The 23420-nt window shown below is 35.9% G+C and overlaps 1 protein-coding gene across 1 annotated transcript in view; it reads left to right on the top strand.

Moving 5' to 3' along the window:
• The first annotated feature begins 11808 nt into the window (after positions 1-11808).
• LRPPRC (leucine-rich pentatricopeptide repeat containing) overlaps positions 11809-23420 on the top strand; it is an 82033-nt gene continuing 70421 nt past the window's right edge. The window contains exons 1-10 of the mRNA XM_009880657.1: positions 11809-12007; positions 14928-15050; positions 15758-15879; positions 15972-16030; positions 16776-16862; positions 17331-17457; positions 18464-18608; positions 19390-19532; positions 19822-19927; positions 20009-20116. Of these exons, the coding sequence (XP_009878959.1) occupies positions 11812-12007; positions 14928-15050; positions 15758-15879; positions 15972-16030; positions 16776-16862; positions 17331-17457; positions 18464-18608; positions 19390-19532; positions 19822-19927; positions 20009-20116 (1216 nt within the window). The 5' untranslated portion in view covers positions 11809-11811. The remainder of the gene's footprint in view (positions 12008-14927; positions 15051-15757; positions 15880-15971; positions 16031-16775; positions 16863-17330; positions 17458-18463; positions 18609-19389; positions 19533-19821; positions 19928-20008; positions 20117-23420) is intronic.

Raw genomic sequence — 23420 nt, 5'->3', positions numbered from 1 at the left:
CGGTTGCTCCGCGACCGTTGGCCCCCGCTGCGCCCACTCCACCCCCCCCGGGGCTGCCTGTGGGAGCCCTGAGGCCCGGCCTGGCCCGGCCGCCTCTGGCCGCATGGGCCCCGGCGGTAGGGTGAGCTCAGGGTCAAAGGCCGCGGGGGAGTCCCGCTTTCCTCCACCTCCTTCCGCAGCGCCAATTCGCAGCGGTGTCTCGTTGGGCTGAGAGGAAAGCAGAGCCCTGTCCTCTGCGAAGAGCAAAGGGCGGTGTCCTTCAGAGGATACTGCTGTAGTGGGACAGACTGTGCAGAGGGGGAATGGAGGAGAAGAGCAGAGACCAGGCAGAGATAAACGGTGGTTGACTGTGGGTAACCGCACAATTGGGGTCTGGGTTTCTTCCCCCTGCCCCTCACACTCTGCTGGGTCAATTCCTTTGCTATGGTTCCCTGTTTTCCATCATGCAGGTAGGGTGGAAAATGCAGCCCACCTGCCTGCATGCCTGTTGCTGTTTTGACCACACTAATAATGTGGTTGGTGCCATGCAGGAAGTTTGGAGACACAATCCTTCGTTAACATGACTACTTTTTTTTTTTGTTTGTTTGTTTAATTAAAAAATATTAGGTTTTGGAGAGCTAAGCTTTCTCTCCAGTGGTGGTGCACTGCAGCTCCGCATTTGGGGTGTTATTTGTCTTCAGCATGTACCTCTTGGGTATGGAAGTGTGAAAGGCTCAGCCCTGAATACATGAACAAACATGTCAGAATCCATCTTTGTAGGAAGCGTATGATATTTCAGGGTGTTTTGCATGCACTGCTTTTTTTAATAAATCACTAAGGTGATGTTAGTATTCTGTTATACAGGCAAGCTGGTTGCTTCCGTAATTTTTTCCTTAATTACTTGTCCTAAGAAGGAAGCACTTTGTACAGGTGATAGCTATGTCAAAGAGTTTGATATTTATTTTTTGTATTTCATGCAGCAAGTATGCAGTTACAACTACATGAGGATTTGTGCAAACCTCTAACATGAGGGATTACTTCATTGTCAACAATTTCTTTAACTGCCTGTGAATGAGAAGTGTTTGTTTATGACTTCTGAGCCTTGATGGGGTTAGATTTTTGGTTTCCACTATGTCCAGCTTCCAAGTCTTAAAAAAGGGAGTTGGGAATGAGTTGACATGCCTAGCTTTCATTTATGTAATATGACTAGCTGTGATTATAATTACAGTTGTTAACGAAAAGCTTGTATAAAATTAAACAATTAAAATAATTACAACTAATTTGTAAATGTAAATGCTCAGCTAAATAGAAGTTTAGAACTGTTTCCTCCAAGGATATGAATGTTTGCTGTATTTTTTCCAGTGCTTGCAAAACCTAGTGAGGATCCAGTGTGGGTGGGTGGGCGGGCAGGCAGGGGATATGATGCTTCTAGTGCATACAAGTGTCACTTTACAAACTATTCAGATAGCTGATGTTGCTGTTAGCTCTGAATATGGGAACACAGCATTATTATCTGAAAAAAAGTATTGGTGCGTAGCTTTAATTAGTATTAGTAACTGACCTTGAAAGTAATCTCTCATTAAATATCCAAATGGTGCTATAGACAATTTTTTGCATAAAATTTGAGAATAAAAAAGCATTAAACATACACACACTGAGTTTCACGAGCTAACATAACTTAGTGCTACGAGAGGGAGAAAGTTCTGTCCTGTTTTGCTTGTGTCCTGTTATAGCTCTGGTGGTCCCTCTAAGACGATGTAACTTAATTCCTGGTAGAAACCCAGAACGATTTTCTGCCATTCTAGACAGATAAATTTGTTCAGCAGAGGACTTGGTGAGTATCATAGCTGGTTCAGGAGAAGGGATGGGAACAGACAAGAGTCAGCAACAGGGAACTCTTGGAGGGAAATTTCACCACCAAAATAAGGAAGTTGTTGCTACTTGTACCAGCATTAGTGCTTTTCAAACCTATTGTGAGCTGATTTTATTCAGCAGCCTGACCAAAATATTACCTAAAAAAGAATCTAGTTTTCTACTGGGTTTAGTGGTTAACAAATTGTTAAAGTTGGTGTGGCATATGGAGTTAGACCTGTGCAGGAAGGACCAGGAGCTAGGAAGACGTGCTGTATGGTCGGCAACAGAACCACACATTTAGGTAGCTGCAAGTCATGAATAAACTTTCCTACTTTGTGGTATTTCAGCTGATTTTTTTGTTTTTCTCGACTGGAAGCTTAATTTCCTAAATTAGTTTGTTGCAAGAAGTAATTAATTCAAATTCACATATGACTTGATGAAGGACTAACAGGGCTTTTTTTCTAGAACTGTGTTTTTGGAAAGAACTTGAAAAGTGTTTTATGCAATCATACTCTGGCTCTGACAGCTGGGTATTGGGTTTTTGGTTGGTCCCCTCCCTGCCCCCGCCACAAATGATACTTTTTTCTTGTACCAAATTATACTCTTCTATATTTTCAAGGATAAATGGGGTCATATGTGGGATAGTTTAGTGATCATACTGAAAACTTTTTCATTCTCAGGCTAGATTTAGTTAATTATGTGAGAAAGGTGCCTGATAGAGAACACATTAACAGGAAACAGCAGCGGTATTTATCTCATAGCTTTTAGGTTTAGGTCTAAACTGTGAGTTATATTGGAGTAAGACTGAGCGGCACACCTAAATTTGTGCATTCTTTCTGTCCAGAAATTTCATTCCTGAGATAGTTTTTTCACCTAAAATCTTTGTCTTACTGTCACTTTACTTTATGAGTTTAGGCATCCTAGTGCACGAGTGATGCTCTAGGAGCAAAGTGTAAAGCAAGGTAACATTTATGAACAGAAATTGTGCATATAAGCATATAATCTCATTTAATTTTTTTGCCTTAAGTAACTATTTATTGGTGTTATTTTTCTACTTAAGCCTTAGTTTCTGGAAATGGACCTCTTTTGAAGAACAAAAGTGACAAATGGACAACATTTAGACTTGCTGTTCAGGTCTTGAGGTGGTGTTTTGAGAGTGAAACGCAGTCCACTGCAGTAAATTCCAGAGAATATTGATAAAGTTCTAATTGGAATAGTGGGGACACCCTACCCCCCCATCCCCAGTTTTAGGAGCAGATAAGTAACAAGGAATAATCCAGCATTTCACAAGAGAACTGCTATGTGTTCATATGTGCTTAGTACAGTTGCATTAGCAAAAAAGTTGCAAAACTGCTTATTTCTTTAGAGATGTGAAACAGTAACCATTCACATTCAAGCAGGGATTTTATCAAAGCATCATATTGCTTTGATTTTTCCAAGAAAGTCCTAACTACCATTGCCAAACTGTAGAGTGCACAAATGATGGTTTGACTGTTACGCCCGTGTAATTTTAGAGACTCTCAGGATATGTTGCTTTTCTGTTCAGAGCCAGTATGATATGCACTGGACAGAGAAGCAGCTCTTCATGCAAATAAGGCTTCAAATTATGTGTCAGTACTTTGAAGTGCATCAGCATCTATGGTGGAGCGACGACTTTGACCATAGTTGGGCAGTGGATATGCTAGATGAAGGTAGTCTCCCTGCAATGACTTCTGGTTCCTGTTGCTCTGCCGCATGTTGCCACCCATAGCTGAGCCCCAGTGGAATATACTGCGGGGGTGGTTCCCATTTAGTTTTGTGTTAATTTAATCTGGACTTCTTCTGAAAATAGATTAGGATAGTAGATGGAGATCGGATTGCACTGGGTGGTTGAGGAGCATTTCATAGCAAAAGTCTCAGATCAGATCTAAGTCAAATTTTTCACTTGTCGACCTTTAGTATGAAATGTGAAATATACTGAGCTGTATGTCATCACTCTCATGCCATGCAGTTATAACAAGATAAGCAGGCTATGCTTATCTTATACAACAAACTTCAGCTCTACAACAGCAAACTTTAGCACTGTGCTGATGTATTTGGTACAAATTAGTTAGTTCATAGAAGTTTCACTAAGGGAAGAGATGCTTATGCTGTAACAAACATCTCAATCAATAAGTGTTCATAGTAGATTTCGAATTAACATCAGAATCTCTTTTAGGACTTTATTCTGCGTACTTTAGGTGATTATGTTATGGTTTGATGTTACAGCTGTGGTGGCAAAATTCACGTTGAGAGGAAGGATATTGGCTCCATTCTTCCCATAGTGACCACCCTCCCATTCCTGGCCAGCTTGTCCTGCTCTAAATCAGGGTGCTTCTTGGACCTATTACTCATCTGATTTTATTTGCTAGGCTGCAAGGAAAAAGTTTTCTAAAAGATTAACAGGTTTTATTGGATCAGTTAAGGATCTGATGAACTCTAGGAAGGTGGGACCACTGGCAAAAGAAGCGGGAACCCTGCATGATGACAGTGTGATATTAGATCAGTGCAGCTGTATTGCTGAACTGCACTTAAATGTGCAAGTGCTAAGATATTTATCCGGAAGTCAACACTCTGTCCTCACAGAAGAGGAGAGCAGTTAGGCTCCTAAGCCATAAAACATAAAAGTATAGCTGAGGAGGAAGATCAAGTGGAATCTACATGCAAGGCATCTTTGGCTTTGTTGTCTCTTTTTGTTTGAGATTCTTGTCTGTGAGTTTAAATGTCAGTTTTTGGGACTGTGGAGCAAAGATCATCTCCCCAAACAGCAAATTGTGCTGTAGTGAAACCTGCTTTTTGCAAGATCTGTATTCTATTCAGAAGAGTTATTGCTGGTGAAGCTGGTAAGAGGGTACAATGTGCAATGCTTTTCAAGTTGTCCTTGTAAATACTGTTGACTTTCGGCATATTGTGGTGTGCTTATATAAGATTGAAGCATGTTGGAGAGATGGAAGTGAGAATATCCTTTTAAAGAACCTCGTTTAACATCTGGGGGGATTTGATTTGAGCTTTGGGTAAGCCCTAAGTTAAAAACCCAAATGATTCACGGTTTAATGTGTGGTAGCTTGTTGGTTTGTTTTTTGGGGGGTTGTTTTTCTTGTTTTGGTTTTTTTTCAATTAGCTGCAAACAAACTAATGTCTTTTGACTATTTGCTGTCATACTCAGCAATCCATCACCTGTGGACAAAAATGTAGAATTGAGTGCTTAATTACTTTACATTAGCAAAACAGTAGAATTAATGGACTTTAAATGCAGACAAGGCATTCAGTACACTTGCTTTTTGGTAATTATTGAACCAACACTGTCCTAGTAAAGTTTCACAAGCTGCACTGTTGTTGTAGTTGTTGCTTGTGTTTTACTGATGGAAATAAAATGTCTGGAGGGTTCCTAAGAAATAGCAGGAAGCAAAGTTTTTCTGCTTTGCTTCTTGTGAATCACTTAGGCAAAGTTTTTTTGATACCCTCTGAGAAACTTGAGGTTTCTCAGTCTACATGAAAAAACATAACATTTTCTGTCTCATAGGATCCTGCTGTATCTCACTGAGACAAGGATACAGTGGCCTGAACATTGTGGCCTTTTTTTGTAGGTGACCATAGCTAAGTCAGGGGAAGTAGTCTGTGAATCATGCTGGGATCTCAGGTGGTATGGTTAGTCTTGCCTTTAGTAAATTTAACTAATGTTGAGTCTATAGTAGTTTTATGTACAGTGATGAATTTTAACTCTTAAGCTTACCATTATTCTACTTTGAGCATGGCTTGTATTTTGAAAACTATTTCGTACACCTTTTGCCTGTTTAGTTTAGAAAGAACAAAATATTCAGTACTTTTCTTAGAAAAAGCACTGCAAGTACCTTATTGTGGCTCTGCTAAAGGGAGGCAAATATCCATATGGTGGCTTTGTAATTCTTTTTTTTTGAATGTTTAGAATTTTTCAAGTTTTAAGGAAAGTAAACTTTCTGCTGCTGCCAGGCAGAATATTGGAATCGCCTACTTGAGTTTTGGGAAAGATGGGGCATTTTTTACTCAAGCTGGTGTGTAAGATTTGTTCCTTTAGGAAATTGAAAGCACTGCCTTTAGTCTGCTCTCTGCTCTCGAAATATGGAAAGCATAGAAGTACCTTAGTACGGTACTGGGATTCCCACTAAACCCTTGCAAACATAGAAGAATTGTAGTACTTGACTTGGTATAAATTTCCCCATACACACTTCATCTCTGCATAAGTTTTTTACGAGTTTATCTTCAACTACTTTCTAAATGTTTTAAGCTAAATTGGAGGTGAAAAGTTACCACTCTGTAGTGGGTGGTTAGTTGTTGGGATTACCGACGTTTGGTTGGTTAACTTTTCCTGTGTAGGCAAGGTCTACAGTTTAAATCCTCACAATTGTAGAGACAAAGCTGAAAATGGTACTGTAAAGGTACAATTATGTAAAGGCCCAAGTATCGGAAGGCTACTTCTAATCTTGTGATTGTGGGAGTAGGAGAGAGTTCATTTTATAGGGCTTAATATATCCTTTTGAGCTTCTCTGGGTAGGTACAAAGAAACAGTTCTGAAGCACAGTAAAGAGAAATTACACCTGTTGGGCAGAATCAGATTGCAAATTCAAACAGATCTGAAGTTTACTGTGCAGCTTCAAGTGTTTGCAAATATAATGTTTCACATGGAGAAAATCTTAAAATACTGTTTAAAGGTAGTTGATGAAAGTAAATATTTGGCATTCATTGCAGTACTTGGAGAAGTATCATGCATTTAATTCTGAACAAAGTTAATCAAAATAATTGGAAAAAAATATGGTTACATCATAAGACTATGTCATCTAACATCTAGCACTGAGGCAGGATCAGAGATGCCAAGGTCATACATGATAGTGGGTTGTTTTTTTTTCCCCCCTTCCTAATCTTACTTTATGAGCTTTCAAATGAGAAAGTTTGACTGTCGAGGTATCCTAATATTTCATTATAATTAATATTACAACAGTTAATATTACCAGTATGATGCCTGATGTATTAGGTACTTCTCTGCTTGGAGAGTGGGATGGGATAGATGAGTCTTTGGAGTCTTTTAAGCTTGTTTTTTTGTGAGTAAACACACCATGACAAGCAGAATAATTTTATCTGTATTTTATCTGTGTTGCTTTTGTTAGAAGTTGAAGAGTTGAAGCTTTATTTTTTGGTGCGTGGTGTTTCATGTTTAGCAGTGGCTCATTTTCAGTACTTTTTTGGTTGTACTGTTGCCTAGCAGTTGTACACCATCTTATGTTTCTGCATTTGGTTTTTTGTCCAAAAGGTACAACTTTCTTTGGTCTGTATTGAATTTTCTTTTTGTTGATTTCAAACCATTACATTATTACATTATGTGATTACTTAATCAAGATTACGCTGAAGTCTAAGGCTCTCCTTCTAAGAGTTTGCCACCATTATGGTGTTGTCTACAGATTTTATAAGTTTATTAAACTCTTCTGTCATCCAAATTGTAAATGAAATTATTGAATGGACATGGATCATACCAGTCTTTTCCCAGTTGGGTCATGAGACAGTTAAATTTGAATCCCATAAAATATGTTCCCAATTTGTCAACAAACACTTATCAGCACATTTTAATTTTTTTATATATTTATATTCTAAACAACAACTGCACCCGTATTTTTGTAAAGTACGTTGCATCTCCTTGTTTTGCTTATGGAATTGTCAGGTAACATGGTGCCAAAAGCTTGTATATCAGTCCGTATTTTTTATTGATTACTCTTCTGTTTTTCCCAAAACTTTCGTGAATTTTTGAAGGTAATTCCAAAGGACTGGAGACTGAGTAAGGTCCATTTCTGTGTTTTAAATATAGCATATCTTAATCTTTCCAGAAATCACTTAGATCATTCTTCCCTATTCTCACCTACACCTCCATCTGCTTGTTAAAATTTAGTCATGGTAAAACAGTTAAGATTTACACAGTAGAGTTGCAGTTGACATTTTTTGAAAGATAAACAGTGTATGATCTGTAATTTTTTCATTTTAAGAGGCATGTATTTTCTAAAATCATCTTTCTTATATTTAGAAGCCTTTCTTGCTGCCTTTTTGTGACCTCCTGACTGAAATGGTTAACGTGGCCTCCCTGATTTTTATACTCGCCTTTTTTTTTTTTTTTTTTTATTCCCCTTAATCATGTGTTCTTTCTCAACTTCTAATAATCAAAGAAGAATTGCATAAGGTTGTTGAAGATTCCTGATGCATGGATAACTGCTGCATTTTGTTAGCTTTTTCTTCTGTTTCACAGGGAGGTTGAGCCATTAGTATCAATTTTCAGTATGTCGTCTGCTGCATTCCTCTGTCCTTCCCTTGATTGCCTGAAATCAAACCTGATACTGTGTACCCTTAATTTGTTAAGTTTGCTTTTTTTCTTTGGAAGCTGTCTTTCTGGTCTGCTCAATCTTTCATCTTTTAGAATAGTGAGCTCTTAACTTCCCACCCCCCTCTCCCCTTCAAAGTTTTGTGTTCTTAGTTGATTTGTAATGCTAAGAACCAAATTCAAGACAGTAGATGCCTGCAGCTTCATCCAGTTTTTGAAGCCACAGTTATTTTTAACCAATTCCTACTATGGGATTGGCTTAGCATTACACAGTGCCTTAAATCATGCTAAAAATGTAATTTATTCAAATGCTGAAAGCCTATAGATGACAAGGTACACTGGAGTCTTACTCTAGATACATATTTCAGATTGATAATGGTAATTGAAGTGGATGCCAGTGGAAGTTTAAGGGTTCCTCAGGTTGTTATATACTCTCATACTGTTTTCCCTTGTCTCTCTAAAATTGAAACTCAGACTACTATGTTGCCATTCCTTAAAATATCTTTGGTCAGTGCCATATTTGATTATAGGGCGGGGGTGGGGGGTGTAAATAGAAATGCCCAGTTCTGCTGATCTTTCAGAAGGTTGAGTTGGTGTATAAAAATAACACTTCATATAAGAATATAATATTTTACAGTGTGCAACTGTAGCAGTTGATATAGTATAATATTCTAAACTCATGGTATAAACAGCATCATGCTAAATACTAAGCAGGGAGAGTTTAGTAACAAATGAGACTTTAGAGTCCTCTCATGCTGTTAACCAGCATATTTTTTAGCATGCATATACAATTTTTATCTTCATGCTTAATTTGATGGAGCTGTGCAAGTGCTTAAATTGTTTGTGACTTTTGACACAGAGAATCTTACAAAGGTGGCCTTCTTAGTGTGGGACGTAAGAAGAATTGTGGATATCAATAGTTTATGGTTACAAGTGTGCTATGTTGTATAAGATATAATTCAATAATTTGCAAAATACTATAAAACAGTAGCAAATTTTTACAGAAGAAGACATTTCAATTTTAATCTGAAGCATAGGATTTTTTTTTCCAACTGTGCTTTGGTTGTTAATGGAAATCAAAGTATAATTTTCTGTGTTACAAAGACACTAAGTCCTGCATTGGTGCTTGCTTCCAAAGCATTTTTTCCAACCTGACTTGAAAAGCTTTCAAATAGCTTTTTTTAGTGGGCATATAAGAGTGGATGATAAATTTTTCACTTTTTTATCTATATCTTTAAGATAAAGAGCTTGCAATCATTACAGTTTCATTCTTGTAGCTATCCATTGGCTAGCTCATAGTTGAATATTGGTATTTATGTGTTATTAAAGAGTTTATCTAAGTTGTAGACATCTCATTTGGTTGTTACACCCAAGAGGACTTAAGATTTTGTATCTTTTATTCTTACCTTGCACTACTGGATTTTACTCTAATTAGCCTAATGATTTCTGTCTAATGATATCCTGTCTCTGGATAAATGATGAGGTAGAAGGATAAGAGGAAAGGGAAGGAACAACAAAAAAGAGCTTGATAGTGTTAATCTGATCAGCTATGTACCACCAAAAGTGGTGTTTCAGTTTCTTCTTTTTCTTCCTAGTTCCTCTGATTTTAGCCATCTGTTCCTACTCCGTTGCTTTTTTCTGGTTCATTCTGCTGTTTTTTGGACATCATGAGCTGTTTCCAGTCTAACCTGATGGGACAGTAGTTGTTTGGTTTTTTGGTTTTTTTTTTTTTGTAAAAGTGGCTGAATTGGTATTGTGCCAAGTTAGTGAGTTAAATAAGTTCACAGAGGCATCTGAGTAAAATATGAGCTATCCCAAAGGAATCAGTGGGAACTTGCATCTAGAAGGAGATAGAACCGAGACTGAAAGAGGGGATCTTTCCTTTTTGGCAGTCTTTTTTCCTTTCTCCAGTTTTCTTCTTTGTCCTTTCCCATGCCAAATAAAATGCAGATAATTTGCTGGCCTCTGGAAAATTCTTTGTGAGGAAATCAGAGTAGATTGGGAAATGTAAAAATTGATTACTTGAAAAAGATAATGCCAAACAGTAGTGATTATTTCTTATTACCAAAGGATTTTTTTTTAAATGCCTTCAAAAATCAAACAAATCTACTAAACTGTTTTCACAGGTCCGTTAGGAAAGAGATTCTGCTTCAGGCTAGTTTTATTTAAACAATTTTACTCCTAGAACTCACAGCCTGCTCAGTTATCAAATCAAGATTTCAAACAGCAAGGAAAAAGGTGGTCTTTGGGCTACTTCCTACTCTCAAGAGGCAACTAGACGGTGAACCACCACACCCGATGTGTGCCCAACTGATGCTCTTTATGTCATTTAGCAGCTTGCAGCCAGTGCTGCTGAAACACTGAACTGCCAGCAGGCTTTTTATCCTCTGCTGGATTCCCTGCACTAGGGCCTTAAACTACCACTGGTTGGTGAGAAACAAAACAGCAACGGAGATACATACCTGTGAAAAAGCTCCAGGTGTGGGGAATCATTTTGTAGAGAATGCCAGCACTCCTCACTTCTAGACTACCGTTTTAAAAAATATGCAGCCATTACTACGTAGGACTCTGAGCATCTGTAAAAGCAGGGAGTGCAACAAGTAGTTCTTTTTTGAACTAGTCTAGAGATCTTAAAGAAATTTAGCTGAAGAGCTGGCTAGAGAGCCAGAGACAAGGGAGGGCAATTTCAGTAGTTGCTAAACCTTATTTTTGCCATCCAACATGTGTTAATTGCTTTGTATAGGATTCTGGAGGAGGATAGTCTGGTTTATTTTATGCAGTTGTAAGGACAATTGAGAACAGACTTCCAAAAGTGCTTGTGTATAAAGGTAATTTGCCCTGTGCAGGCTGTTCACAATTCCACTCTGGCACAATAGCATGTTCGTATTCTTATGTACACCAACTTGTTCTGTTTTTTTTTTAAAAAAGGCAAGCTCTTATTGTTTTGCTAGAAATAAGAATGCTTCCTCCTTTTGTTTCTTGTCATTGTCATACTTTGTTTTGAGAAAATTAATCCAGTGTTGATGTGTGATTTACATCACAGGATGACTACTTGGTGTTCATTAATGTAAATTCTGAAGAACGGGGAATGATCCCATTGTTCTTTAAGCTGTTTGATAAGCTTGTCTAAAGCACGGACCTCCGCGTTAGTTTGTGTATTTTAGTTGAAAAGAAAGATATATTTTGCTGCCTTCACTGGCTGTCTTCTGGAAGAGATGTCCCTGACTATTCTTGGATTCTGTTTTCAAAAGCACAAAGGCTTTCTTTGAGAACCTGTAATAGGACAATAGACTTTTAGACTTGGATGACTTCAAAATTTTCATTTTTTGGGGAATAGTATTTGAACCATTTAATTCATGAGGTGAATCTAACTGAAAATCTCAGAGAAAAAGTTGTCACTGTGAGAAAATACACATGACTACATCTTTTTAAGTAGAAAGACACTCAAATTAATCACCTGCATTTGTTTATATTGATATGGCATGTTTTGAGAAACTCTTCATCAACAAGAAATAAAGTGCATTATCTTTTTGACATTGTGTGACTAGTATAGTTGCAAAGTGATTCACAGAAGTGCAATCTCTATTTTTTTGTTTGTTTGTTTTTATTTTAGCAGAAATGTTATGTACCAAATGAGGTTCCTTACAGTTGCACCTCAACAGGAGGGAAGTGTTAAAGAAGAACCAATTACAGAAACTCAAAACAGACAGACCTGGCAGTTTGACTGGGCATTAAATAGACTGGATAACTCCGTCAGAAAAACTGGCCGCATCCCTAAAACCCTTCTACTGAAAGTCTTCCATGAAATATGCAAAACAGGTAAGTTGTTTCCAACTAGAAAAAATAAAAGCTAAATTTAAAGCTGCAGTATAACAATTCATCAAACCAACGAAATTAATTGAAAGAGTTCTAATTTATATTTTGTCTTTGCATGTTGTTTAATCTACTACATATATTGAATTGAACAGTTTAAACGTTTTAGAGGTGATGTTTTGTTTTAAATGCACACGTTTACTTTTCCAGGATTTGATGCCTTTGGGGATTTATAAGTCTTGTAAAAATTGGGTGTGCTTTTTAAGAACTCTTATCAAATCGTCTTGCTTATTGTGGATTTTTATCTGGTAACGTTACACCTTCCTCATATAACTGTACTGTGAACACTGAACAGGGATCCTATCTGTCTTGTTTACACAGCATAATTTTAAAATATCTGTAATAAACCATGCTGTTCTTAAGAGGCCATTTGTTTAAAAATGGAGTTATGCAGGGAAGTGTGAAGGTGATCCCCAAGTTTCCCCATTCCTTTGTAGCTGTGGATATTCAGGACAGAAAAACTTTATTTTTTTTAATAAAACAAAAATAAACAGCTGAGGCATTGTTCATTCTGACAGATTCAGTACCCCTTTGGCTAAAAATAGCCAGACTATGTTAATATTTTGCAAATCAGGTATCACAGTTGATTAGGTCTGGTACAAGTTACGATGGGTCAATGGAGATATTTGATAAATATTAGCAGTGGTACTTACTGAGTATATTTAGCAATGACAGCATGTATTGTTTTAGTTTTAAATAGTATTGCTCTGAACTGTTAATGGCTTGTATACCTGGGATTGTGCTTTTAAAAGTTTTGTTGTTCACTGTTTAAAAGCTGAGTCTTCGTGCTCCTTTTCTGTTGAACTTCTTAGTTTTTTCTTTGTGCTTGTGATATCCTTTCCGATTCTGACTGCTTTTTCCTTTTTAGGTATAAACTTAAATTAGTGAGTGTGGGTTGGCAATAATTTTGTGTCTCTAAGCTTATGTGCAAATTACAGTTCTTCATGATCTTTGATTAGTTACACAGTTTTTAGGAAGTCATATTAACAAAAAGGTTAATTGGTTATGGTGGTTTCCTTTGGCTGTGTAAGTATAATGAAAAAAAAATCATAGAACTTCACAAGAGATTTAACTAGGATGCTATTAAAATAAATGTCATATATTTCCATATGAAAAATTCAGTCCTTTTTTTATTAATAAAGTTGAAAACTATTTTAGCAAGTGTGGGAGGTTGGTTACTCTTGGTTTCTTAAAAAGATTTGCCTGTGTTTGTATTGTTCTTCCATTTCTAATTGCACCACAAAAAATGCCCAAAGGCGGTGCTTGCTGCAGTTCCCTTGTCCTGAATCTTTCCATACTCATACTGCCAAACCTTTTCCTGTTTCTTTTGCCTTTCAAGGTACGCAGTCACTAGTGTTACACTGGCATTGTGAAACTGGAGATGCGTTGGCATTTTTACTACATGAACAAATTGTATTCAGGGATTTAAAAGTTAGTCAAGTATGGTTTATCTCACCACTCAATTATGTCCTCAGAAGTTCAGATCGCTATTTGAAATTTGTATCTGCCCCTTCTTGATGTTTTAACTTACTTCTTTTTTCTCATTATTGCTTATTTTTTTCTCCACGACTGCTTGTATTTCTTCCCAGATGGGTTTACCCTGTATGAGTAACTTTTCTGCTGTAGATTGCACTCTTGAAACATAGTTTGCAATAATTACTTGGTATCCTAGATTTGCTCATCCTTTTTGGTACCTGAAGGTTTAAATCTAGACAGTATATAGCTTTCTGCTGATGAGGTTGTTTTTTTTTTTACTTTATTTTGCCATTATTTTGTAGCTGTATAGCTGTTTCTACAACTGTGTATAATTAAAAATTACTCTTAGAGTAATCAGCAGCACTGGAGATATCTTTAGTAGCAACAGCTTCTGCCTCTGTGCTGGGCTGTACACAACTTTGGAGTGTTGGCATGATGATTTGGAAGTAACTTACAAAGCATTAGTGATGTTTTAGACTTCATTTTGGAAGTCTTAGTCTTTCAAGTCTGCATGTATGTCTGAGATAGAAAACCTTCTGGATTTTTTTCCTCATTTATGTTGTGAACATATATCTTGCACCGTTAGATGAAATTACTTCTGAAGTATAACTTTCTCTGTGATAGGAAAGGAATAGGCAACGTTTTTTTGCTTTTTTTTCCTCTACAATATCCTGCTTTCTAAAAGAGCTCTCCTTTTTGTTAGAAGTGGCTGGGTTTGCATATAAAGATGTGATTGAAAAAAAATTTGTCTCCAGCTTATTGGGTAATCGGTGATAGATCCTGCAGCTATGCCTTACTTTGCCTCAGGAGTAGTAGTTAAGTCCAAGATAGACAGATTTTATAGTTAGTTTCTGACATCCTTGGGCTAGTGCAGAAGTCAGGGCTAGTTTCCTACACTATTCTCTAGACGTGAACGATCTCATTTATTTTATATTGACAATGGGCGAAGTGGAAATGGAAATTTAAGTGTGAAATGTCTCTGAACACCAGTTTTGGAATACTATGGAACTGCTATGAAGTATTTTGCCATTTTAGATATTTACCAGAAAGTTATGTCACTGTTAGGATGAAATGATCTATGGATCTTGGATTGGGAAATGTAAAGTACCAAATCATTCAAGCTTAGAATTTTGTGTTGTACTACTTGCAATATCTGCTCAGCTGTACAAAATGTCATGTTTTATCATGAATCTTTTTCATGATAGCACATAAATGTCATTGTTTAATCATTTGGATATCCTGTTCAGTAAAAGCCTTCAATCTTGGAGAAGATTCTATTCTATACAAAATGCTTAAATATTTCAGTGGGTCAGTCTTGAATATTTTTTTTTTTGTAATATTAAATGCATAATTATTAGTAAAGAAATTTGTGGTTGTGCTTCACTTGCAGGCTGTCCAGGGAATAATCAGACCTTGCTTTTGTTGCGAAGTTGTGGTGCTCTTTTACCAGAGGTATTGTCACCTGAAAGAACAGAATTAGCCCATATGATATGGGACAAGATGAAGGAACTGGGTAGGTTGTTTTTGTTAGTCCCTCTTGCAACAACAGCTATGTGCTTTAGTTACTTTCTTTGTAATAGAAGACTGAATGTATTTTAATAGTGTTTAAATGTTAGGTTGTAAGAGCAAATACGCATTACCGAATAAACGCTGAGTTTTATTATTCAGGTGAGAGACCTATTTCCTATTCTGGGAGTTATACTGACATCTAGGGGTGTTAATAATAAATTTAAAGATTGGGGTTTTTTTGTAAGATGCTTAAATTGGACTTGTCCTTGGTTTTGATTATGGTAAAAATGTATGGGTTTTTTTCTGTTAGATGTTGCCTTGATACCTGGTGGGCTGAGTATTCCTAGTGCTACCAGCTATTTTATCAGATGATCTTTTTTATTTTAAGTTAGTCATTTATGTATAGATGTTGCATAGCTGAACTGCTTCTTGATAGTAATATTGCTGAATCTGTAAAATAAATACAGCTGTAGAGACTGTGGAATAGCATGCACATGTTACTGTGCTCTTGTTATGTTTTCGCCTTTCATAAACATGTGTGCTGTTAAATAGATCTCTGATTTCAAAGACTGATAAAAGGAAGCAGTCTGATTATACATAAAGTTCATACAGAGTAAAATTGATACAAAATTAATTACCTGAGAAAGCTATAAAATCATGTTGATTTTAGAGACTCTACATTCACTGACTGTAATTGAAATATTTCCTTAGGTGCTGTGTATGATACAAGCCATTATAATGCTTTACTGAAAGTCTACCTTCAGAATGAGCATAAGTTTTCTCCAACGGAATTCTTGGCCAGAATGGAGGAAGCTAATGTGCAGCCCAATCGAGTAGGTACCCTTTTATGATATCTTCATTCTTAATATTTAGTGTCTATTTATTGGGTGAAAATCATTAACTTCCCCCTTTTCTTTTTTTATAGGTTACATACCAAAGGTTGATTGCTGCTTATTGCAATGAGGGTGACATTGAAGGAGCGAGGTATTCTTTTGCATTTATGTTTAAAAGGATTTCCACAAAATTTGTTTCTTATATTTCCTACCATTAACGTTAAAACTGATTTCAGTGTAATTCTTATAAACTGAGCAAAGCAAAGAGGAGGTTTAAGTGTATTTTAACCAAGCAATGAAGAGCAGTGTCTTAGAGGCAGCTGGAACCTACACAAGCAAAATAAAAATAAGTGATAGACCAGTGTGTTCAAATCAAATTGCATTCAAGTTGCTCAGAAAATAACTTGTTTTGTTATTTCTAGAGCCAGCGTGAAAAAGTGTGAGGTTATGAGGGCTTACTGCCTATGTAAGAAAAATGGCTACTGGGAAAGGCATTTGAGAACAAAGTGGACTAAGGAGCAAATAGCAGTAATTCTGGTTTTGTTGTTGTCTTTGTTACTCGGGGCTTGCTGGATATCTGTCTGACGCTTTAATTTTAGGAAAGTTAAGTTGCAACAGTGTGATTACTGGGCATGAGAAATAAGTAAAAGGAAGATAAAAATAAAAACGCCAGCCCCACCCTTGTGTCTGCATATTTTAAAGTGACAAATACAATTCATCTGAAAATAAGAAGATGACCGAATTATGAGCGTATTATGGAGCATCCACAAATGTAATTGCTCAGTGACATCAGGGTTTTGTTTTGTAGTACTTGTCCAACAGAGCAGCAGTAGCTCAGTCGTTTATCTTTTCAAAGGAAGAAAATATCTAATGATTCATTGTCTTGTATTTTGCAGTAAGATTCTTGGATTTATGAAGAGCAAAGATCTCCCAATCACTGAGGCAGTATTCAGTAGCCTTGTGAAAGGTCATGCAAGATCAGGGTAATGCTTAATAACTTTTTTCTTCTGTTTTATTTTAGTTTTACTACAATAGAAAGTGGTACTGTACAGAAAAATTACATACTGCAGAATAGTGTGGTGGTTTTAATAATAATGTGTAGAAGGCTGCTTTTTTATACATTTTTGAAGCAAAACGGGGCTATTTAACAAAGGAAGTATATTTTCCTTGTGTCTGAAAATCTTCAATTTCAAGATAAATTCCTGTACTTTTGTACAAATTTGGTGCACTTAGTTTTGAACTTTTTCAACTGTTAAAGATGGAGTATTCTAAGTAATAAAATAATTAAAAGATTTCCACTTTCCCCTTTCAGGGTTTGCTTAGTTAAAATAAGTTTCACTATGCTTGTTGCAGTCTTTGTTTCCAATTCTAATTAATGAAAAAATGTGGAAGTCACAATAAACATTGTTATGATTCAGTCTTCTGAGGGTCTGTCTTTTTAATTCTTTTAGAGATATGAAGAGTGCAGAGAATATCCTTTCAGTGATGAGGATGGCTGGTGTTGAACCAGGTCCAGACACCTATTTATCGCTGCTGAATGTATATGCTGAAAAGGGTGACGCTGGTAGCATCAAAAAGGTATTTCAGGTTTGAGTTTAAGTACAACTTGTTTGATCTTTTGTTCAGTGTAACTTTGGAATGCTTTCTATCCATGCAGGAGGAATAATACTGAATTTTATTACTTGTTTCTTCCTAGTTCACAGCATTTAAACTATTTTCTTTTTGCATCTGAATAGCTGGTTAACTGAAAGCTTTCTCATACTTTATGAAAAATAAGATAGTTGTCTTTCACTCTGAGAAGATATGTTTGATAATTCAGGGTGGTTTTTTTAGAGGTAAATAGTGCATGTGAGATATTTATATATTTATTTATAAAAATAAATAAATAGTAAACCTGGATTATCCTGCTCCCATTGAGCCATTCTTTGGCTTCCATTGAAGCCACAGAGTATTTCCAGTAAAACTGAATTTTTATTGAGAGCTTGTACCAGCAACTTAAGTATGCATGAAGTATGGATAAGATAATGCTGCCTTACAGCCCTTTGTGTAGCTGATTTTTTTCAAGTATTCTCTCTTACTTTTTTTTAAATCAAAAGAAATATTTGGAAAGGAATGAGAAAAGAAAATTGGTTTGAGTTTAATAAGTAGTATCAGATGGAGAGGACCAAATAAAGGAAGACAATGTGGGAGACATTGTTTTGTGACTCACAAATGAAACAAATCTACATCAACCAACCTTCTTCCAAACACTAACAAAAAGTTTGATTAATCATTCTCCCCTTTTAAAAGTAATTTCTTTTGAAAGTCATCTAACTATGGGAACACCTCTGATTTCATGTAGTCATAGGTATTAGAGAGAAACTATCTGTTCTACGCTTTTATCTGTCCTGTTTTCTTTTTACAGTCTGTAGGTGTTAAGGGCCCTCTCTACAGATCTTTGATATTCTATCTACCATGTTCCATCTATCTAAACATCGTTTTTAATAAAGGAGAAAAAAACAGATTTTTTTTATATATTTTTCATTTTATACTGGTTTGAGTTACTTTGGAGTTTATTGAAATTAAATTTTTTTCTGGTTTTCAGACTCTAGAAGAAGTTGAGAAGACTGAAGGGTACCTTATGGATAGGATTCTGATGCAGGTGATTTTTAGCCTTGCCAAGGCTGGATATCCTCAGTACATTGAAGATATTAAAGAACGCATAAGATTTGAAAGGGAATTAATTCCAGGTATGTCCTTGGTTACTACAGCAGTGTTTTGCTACTTGGGGTGGAGAGGGAATTAATTTTCATTCCTTTTTTTTGCAACAATAACTAATGTTACCAAAAATAGGTAATTTTGTACCTTTCTCTTGAATATTTAGGGAAAACAATATTTTTGCCGTTAGTTTGTGCATTCATTTGCTGTTTTAGATCACGCTTTATAAAATTTAAATATAAACCAATTTTAATTGTTTACATACAAAAATTAATCTATCAAATTTTTTAACTTCTAAAATTCATTAAGCTTTTATAGGAAAGCAGTAAGCGTGGAGTCTTTTCTTCAAACAATGCTGTTGTAATTCCTGTTGTGACAGCTCTTTGTGAATATCATAAAAAGGGAGGCTAAACACTGAAAATAGTTTTCTTTATCTGCAGTTAAAGTCACTTTTGGATCCGGGTATGCGTAATCTGATTGATAACTGTTAATTATATTTAATCCATTTTTTCTTTTTTGATATATCTAGAAATGTGTTTCTTTTATTTAGTATCCTTCTGTCATGCTACAGTGGTGATGCTTCTGTAATTTTTGGCATGGTCTTTTTAATGGGAAAAGTGAATTTCATTGATAAATATAAATAATTCTGAAAAGGGTAGCCTCAAATGTTATTGGGTAATCATGTTTAAAAGTGTGCTAATGATACTTGTAGAACATACTTGCTTTCCTAGCTTTCACTAATTTTAGTAGTTTACTGTGAAAATAGTTATATGCACTTTTTAATTTTGTTGTTTTCTGTTTTTCAATTGTTAGATGCAATGAACCTGTGTTTGACTCTGGTAACTCACGGCTTTGAAGATATAAGTTTCAGTATTTTGAAGTCTTTTAATCATTTATCACGTGATAATGTGGACCAGGGTAGCTTCTTCTTGCAACATTGTGTAAATAGAGATATGGTATGCAGAACAGAAATACTTTTTTTTTCTTAATATACTAATAACGGTATATTTATTTTGTATAATGCAACTGTGAAGATGGCAAATGGTAGGGCTTTTTGCATGGTTCTTGAAGAATAAAAGAAGGATTTTATTTTTTCATATCACTTTGCATAGTAAATTGAAATTCACAAAGGAATCGTGTTTGGCATGTGCAATATCCATTTACTAAATGTGAGAAGAATCTGACATTCTTAACAATTTAAGAAATTGACAAATATATTAAATTATGTTTTAAAATTCTTTGCAGCCTGTGAACAAGCTGAAGCAATTTTGTAGTGAGTTAAAAGAAGCAAAAATGCACTCTGCACCGTTACCGTTTATTTTGCGTTGCGCTTTGGAGACCAACAAATCAGGTACTCTGCTTATTTAGTTATTTTAAATATGCTTATTTAAAGTACTTGGTCGTTGTTTAATTGTCTTGTGAATGTTTTCAGCCTTGGCCATTGATGTGATGAAGATGATGAAAGAAGAAGGCTTACCACTCAGACCTCACTATTGCTGGCCGCTCCTAGTTGGGTTCCATAAAGAGAAGAATCTTAAAGGTTAGTTTTCTGATAAATGCTCCTCTAGCTTTATTGCAAACTTAGAGCACATATCTTTATTAAAACATTGCTGTGAGATGCAGCACAATCTTGAAAGTAAATGAAGACCTTGCTGCACGTCTGTCTTTGTTGCAAACAATTTTTCCTTCAGAAAGACTTCTTTTAAAACCTCCTTTCCTAATCGTGGTACAGTTTTACAAATTTGAAATCTACCTTTGCATAGAAAGGTGTGTGAGAGTGTTTAATTATCTTTTTAACTCTTCACATTCTTTCTGCCTTCCACTGGTTCTTTTTGCCGCTCATTACCTTCTACAGAGCTTACTCTTGAAGAAACTGAAGTCTGAGAGGAGCATTTAAAAGTAAGGTTGTGTTACAATGGCTCTCTTGGACTGCAAACCAAATTCTTTTTTCAAGCCACCTTCTTATTATCTACCTGATAAGCCAAATGTGAGTTTCGTTACAATAATAAAAACTGCAGGAGAACTTAGATTGCTGAATGTGTGAGCCTGACCTGACAGCACACTGATTGAAGGACAGAAATGCTCAATCTTTGGGATCCTTAAGTAGGTTTAAGCATTTAGCATACTTTCCCCTGTTACACATGGGGATGTCTACAGGATATGAATAAGAATTGAACAAATATTAAATTTTAGAGTACAGTATCTAATTCTTTGGTTTGCGTTATTGGTAATTCAGAAAGAATGGTATTGTAAAAAGATGCTTTTAACAGAAGTACTTCCCCCTTGGGGAAACAAAAAACTGTCTTTTTCATCTTATCTCACAGTATAATGTGCTTTAGAATGAGATGCAGAGTTGTTAGTGTGACACTGGGTGACAAACAAAATGCACAAACAAAAAAAAAGTGCTTTTAGCAGACTCTTCATATCGCAATTTTATCTTAAATATACAGTCGCATTCCAGTTTGGAAGAAATGCTGAAACAAGTATTCCCTAATTGTTTCTGGCTATAAAAATGTCTCAAGTCTTTTTCAAAAAGCCTTTGTGAAAACAATATTCAGTTTTTATTAACTCCTTAGGCTCTGTTCCTGCTAGACTACTTCCCAAGTTTATCTTCTCCCAGCTTTTGAAACACTTGAAAGTTCTACGATATTTTAAAAGTCTGGCAACATTGTTTTAGTTGGGTCCTTTGTGACTTACTTGAAGTACAGTGTTGCCAAAAATAAGTACACTGAAATCAGTGTCATACTTCTCCATGTGGATGCTGCCTACTGAAAAAACATGCTTTCTGTTATTCCATGCAAAATTTCACCTAACACAATTATAAGACATGTAGGAAGTATTTTTAGATATAGACTTAGCTCCCAAAGCTGAAACAATATCTGACCGTTGAGAGAAACTTCAATTTTCATACCTCTTTTGGTCTTTGGCAAGATCAGAGGTTGCCTTAATTTGGACTTATACTGTAGAAATCAACTATGCTTTGGCTAGTAGTTGCTGCTGGAAGTCATATAAGCAAACTGAGAAGAAAACTGATGAAGGAACCCTGAATTCTGTCTTTCTTTGCCATTTTCTAGAGCGCCTTTCTTTTTCCATCTGCGAAGGTATTGGATAGGATAAATAAACCTCTGTATGACTGTATATACTGTGGATTTGCAAACATGTTTTTGTAACCTGGTACTTAGTCTCTGAGTTTGAATTGTCAAATGGGAAGGTTGCTACTGTGTGCATACCTACGAAAGTCACTGATTTTGCAATTCTTAAAATACTTAAGATATCTAAGCAATTTCTTCTGCAGTGAAGAATCAGTGGAATTTTTCTTGCTGCAGTGAAACAAGTTGTCTTGTTCCTTCCCATGTGTAAGCTCACATTCTTTTTTTTTTTTTTATTTAATAACAAAAAAATGAATAAATGAGAATCCACTATCTAAAAATACAACAAATACACTGGAAGGAAAGTAAATAGGAGGAAAACCCCCCATCCACCCTAAAATTGTTTCATGGAAATACTAGAGCAAAAAATAATGCTGCAGTGGGAACCTAAAGGTGACAGCAGATAGTAAATAAACAGAATGGTGATTTCTAGCAGCAAAAATAAGAGAGCTCTGTGAACAAAAGTATAGATAGACACTGTAACACATCTCATACCAAAACCGAGGTAATAATTCCTTTCTTTATGAAGTAGTAATGACCAGCCTAATGTGTGTAATTTTGCATCTTGATATCGGTAAGGCTAAAAATGGAGAAGAACTTTGAGGAAAAACTATTAAAAATATGATCGGATGTAGCCAGTGGACTAAAGAACATTAATTAAAGAACACGGAATATAGGTAGCAACCTGTCTAGAACTGCAGGGTACCAATATCTGAATCAGTATGTGTAATGTAACCCAAATAATTATATAACTAGTAGCAGCGTTTAATTATACGTTTATCTAATGTTTATGATAACAAAAGCTGACACTGGATATCAAAGGAAAAATCTTTAGCTTCTGTATTATGGAATATGAGTTTGAAAGAAAAATAGCAGTGAAGTGGTCGCTAAGGGGAATGAAACGAAGCAAGGCCATTTCTAAATGTACCGTAGAGAACTTAACCACTCTGAAATAGCAAACAGCTCTTTTCAGTCATTTTACACAGGCAAATAATTTCAGTTGGGGCATTCTTGCTTTTATGTGCATCTCTTTGATAAGTTGATAATTTCTTATTTCCATAGTATTTAGCTAAGTAAATGCTGTTAGGCTTTTAGGAATGGGAAGTGCCTGCAGGGTTTTAAAGACCAACATGAGGTGGATCTGAAACCGTTACTGGCACTGGAGAGTCATCCTGTATCAGATTATACACTAAAAACAGGAGGGCCTGGTATAAATAAGCAGAAACGTTTGACTTCCACTTGTTACTGAATATTTTATAGCTCCCCTTCATCTTTGTATAATCATGTTCTTTTTAAAGACAGTTTTAAAAAGTCACTAGTGTATTTCACTTTTGTTTTCTACTAAGCTGTTGTTATATACACCAAGCATGGTTAGTGAATGGTAATGCAATTTTTACATTGTGAAATAAGGGAAAGAAGAGTCTGAGTCCTGAGAGGATTAAGGCTGATGATTTCACAAAGTAACTGTTTGAAATACTGTTTTGTAGAGAACTTTGAGTGCACCTGAAATTAACAGCACAATAAAAATGTGTCAGATATTATGTTGCTTCCCTGAATACGACCTCACTTTTCAAACTGGAGTTTTATTTTTTTGTTGCCTTAGAAAACTGCTTAATGCCCAATTTTACTGCCCTTTCACATGTAGAACTGTACTTAACTGCTTTAGAAATCACCTCTGTTCTGATGGGACTGCTT

The sequence above is a fragment of the Charadrius vociferus genome, unplaced genomic scaffold (assembly GCF_000708025.1).
Source record: "Charadrius vociferus isolate BGI_N301 unplaced genomic scaffold, ASM70802v2 scaffold192, whole genome shotgun sequence".
Classification (NCBI taxonomy): domain Eukaryota; kingdom Metazoa; phylum Chordata; class Aves; order Charadriiformes; family Charadriidae; genus Charadrius; species Charadrius vociferus.
This window is presented reverse-complemented; position numbering and strand designations above follow the sequence as displayed.